Consider the following 3,187-nt stretch of genomic DNA (forward strand, 5'->3'; position numbering starts at 1 on the left):
CCAAATCATTGAGCTCTCAAAAATTGGTAAGGATAAGTTGTAATTCGATTTGTCCCCAGAACATTACATGCAAATATGAATGAATATATATATATATATATATATATATATATATATATATATATATATATATATATATATATATATTGTTCTGTAAATTAAATAGTACTGCTATATGATATAAGGTATAAGTGGTGTGATTAACTTCATGTAAACGGCCCATGTGGATGGTGGGGCATAGAAAACTATGAAACATTGAAACGGACTCCACAAAGTCTTGCTTTTTAATTTCTTAATGACATGTACACTCGCAAGCATTTAAATATTAAACAAATATGCATTATTGGTTCTTCACAAGTGATAATTTGTTGTTTTGGGACCCAAACCCCAAAAAGAAGGAACTTTCCTATATACCCCTTTCCTTTCTTTTGCTTTTCCCACTTCATGGACATTGGACAAATGACATCCTCCACCAAAGCCTACCATTTTCTTTTTCTCTTTACTGAAAAAATTAATTATACTACTGACCAGATTCGCCCCTCAAAGAGGGGTTAATTTGTTTCAAAGGAAGAAAGAAAGAAAAAAAAAATGGTAAACGGGGTTGAATATTGAGTCTATGTACCACTAATTTTTTAGGGTAAAAAGAAAAATAAATGATTAGGAGCCAAAAGGTGCCCTATGAGGAATCCCTTTTCTTCTCCTTGCGTTTGAAGAAGCAGGTGGAGAAGGCGTGGCCGGGTACATATCTTGTTGTGAGCCTTCACGCAATTCTTCTTCTTGATGATGTCTTGAAGAAACCGATCTCCTTGACATGCCCTCCATTGTTGATGCCTCATTTTTAGCATCCAAAGCAAAACTTGCATCCCCATTTCTCTTTATTCCTACAAGCTAATTCAGTCATTGCCAACAACAAAATTAATAATTAATACCAAATAACCATCAAATTAAATCAGTCCAATCATACATTACATTCATGGATTTTTTTTTTTAAAGACATTACATGCCATGTTGATTCCCGTCTATTATTCAATAATTAATCATCATTATATAAATATAACAGTAAGATTAACTATAATTATAAATGTATCAAATTAAAATGTCAATGGATATATATATATATATATATATATATATATATATATATATATATATATATATATATATACACAGATGATGATTGATGGCGGTGGGAATATAATTATGATGTTGATGGGCTTTCAAATGTAGGTGACGGTGTACGGGTGGTGGGTGTTATACCCATATGACGAGGGTGAATTGGGATGTGAATTATGCTCATTTTGATATTGATAAACATGAATGAAACAATGATGTGTGAGAGGGAAATTAAAATTAAAATAATTAATTAATTTAAGATAAATGTCTCACCTTACACCCCAAAGAACAGAAGCGAAATGGGTCCAAGAGGCTTCTTCCACAAATCTCACAAATGTGAGCTACTCCTTTTCCAGACTTTGGTTGAGGCCTCTCATTCAGAAACAAAACCCTGGCACTGTTGATCACATATGTTTGAACTCCACTAATGTCCAACACTGTCTGAATTTCCGCCACCCTCACTACATCGTGATACGAAGATCTCCGTATCTAATCAACAACACAACAACACAACAACAACATTAACAACACAATCAATCAACTTAGGATATAGATAGATTGTGTAATAACTCATAGATTTCAATCATTGTTAGTATCATTCATCATTCAACCCCCATTTTCCCAAAAAGCTTTGACTTTGACAATGTAATGAAATGGCAATGGGAAATTAAATGTGAATAATTAAAAAATATACACGAATATATATATATATATATATATATATATATATATATATATATATATATATATATGGTCCAATTAAATAATTAATTAACCTGAATAACTTGGTGATCCTTGTGTTTTGAGGAACGGCAATAGAAGCAAAACGCATTCTCATTGCAGTCGAGACAAAACATGTTACATTCGCTCCTCGCGGCATCTCCGTGAATCCGACACACATCGAAGAAGGATGTGTTTAGGAGTGGCTCAAGCCATGGAGGCACCAACATTGTGCCCTGCAGCTCAAACAAATTTTTTTGATAAAAAACAAAAAGAAACAAAAATGGGCAATTAATCGTAAATCATATAGAGACCATAGGGTATAGTACTATATACTATATATTATATAAATTATGTGTATGTATGTACATACCATGGTTGAAATTGATGGATATTAATGGAATGTGCCTCAATGGGTGAGTGAGGAAGGCATTGGGATTCACTTCTGAAAACGAGGATGGTGGAATGAGAGAGAGAGAGAGAGAGAGAGAGTAAACGGGGTTGAACTAAGAATTCAACAAGACAGAAGAAGCTAAGACTATAGGGACAAAAGGGGGAGATTAAAGAATTGGGGGTGGGAATGGAGGGTGGAGATCGAAAGAGGTGGCTGAAGAGTGATCTGAGCCGTTGGATGGGAATGAGGTGAAGTGTCTTGTGCTTACGCTACTTTGGATCTTGTTTGCGTCTCTAGGATGGCAGTGGCACAAGGTTGGGTCGGCTACGCATCAGCATCACCTTCTTCCTTCCTCTCTCTCTCTCTCAATAGCTGTATCTCTCAAATTCATCCACGATCGGGGAAACCATTCTCCACGTGGCTCTCTATCCACGGTCCATCGTAGATTGCTGGGCCCACTTTCCCATGCCATGGCATCACCACCTTTGTAGCATAAAGTTCTTCAAAACTATATGTAATTTTATAATAATATTCTCAATTCTTTTAATAGGACCTTATTAAGATTAAGAGTATCTTAAACATATTGATTAAACAATTAAAATTATTATTTACTTTAACAAATCATAAGAAAACACATAAAGTATTATAAACAAATAGGATAGATTCAGAAGTCTATATATTAAATGGGGTTAATTTTTTTTCTTAATAATTATTTAAATATTTAATTTTTAATAAGTGATAATTTTTCAAAAAAAATATTTTATTATTTTTACAAATAAAATTTACAATAATTTTTATTTTAAATAATAATAACCTTAATAGTTATTATAAAAGTTAAAAACAAATAACACATAATTACTTAATCATTACAGTAATAACAGACACAGTTAATCTTATACTAAATAACCTTAATCACTATTATAATTATTATAATAATCACATAAATAATTAATTTTACAC

General features: G+C 32.4%; 1 protein-coding gene across 1 annotated transcript; it reads right to left on the minus strand.

The window, feature by feature from the left end:
* Positions 1–266: 266 nt before the first annotated feature.
* On the minus strand, positions 267–2,533 carry LOC100779070 (protein RGF1 INDUCIBLE TRANSCRIPTION FACTOR 1). Its single transcript, XM_003542531.5, has 4 exons — positions 2,207–2,533; positions 1,890–2,069; positions 1,387–1,602; positions 267–888 (listed from the first exon to the last, which is right to left on the minus strand). The coding sequence occupies exons 1-4, from the start codon at positions 2,207–2,209 to the stop codon at positions 658–660; spliced, it is 630 nt and encodes a 209-aa protein (XP_003542579.1). The 5' UTR covers positions 2,210–2,533; the 3' UTR covers positions 267–657.
* Positions 2,534–3,187: the final 654 nt, after the last annotated feature.

The sequence above is a fragment of the Glycine max genome, chromosome 13, assembly GCF_000004515.6.
Source record: "Glycine max cultivar Williams 82 chromosome 13, Glycine_max_v4.0, whole genome shotgun sequence".
In the NCBI taxonomy this organism is placed as follows: Eukaryota; Viridiplantae; Streptophyta; class Magnoliopsida; order Fabales; family Fabaceae; genus Glycine; species Glycine max.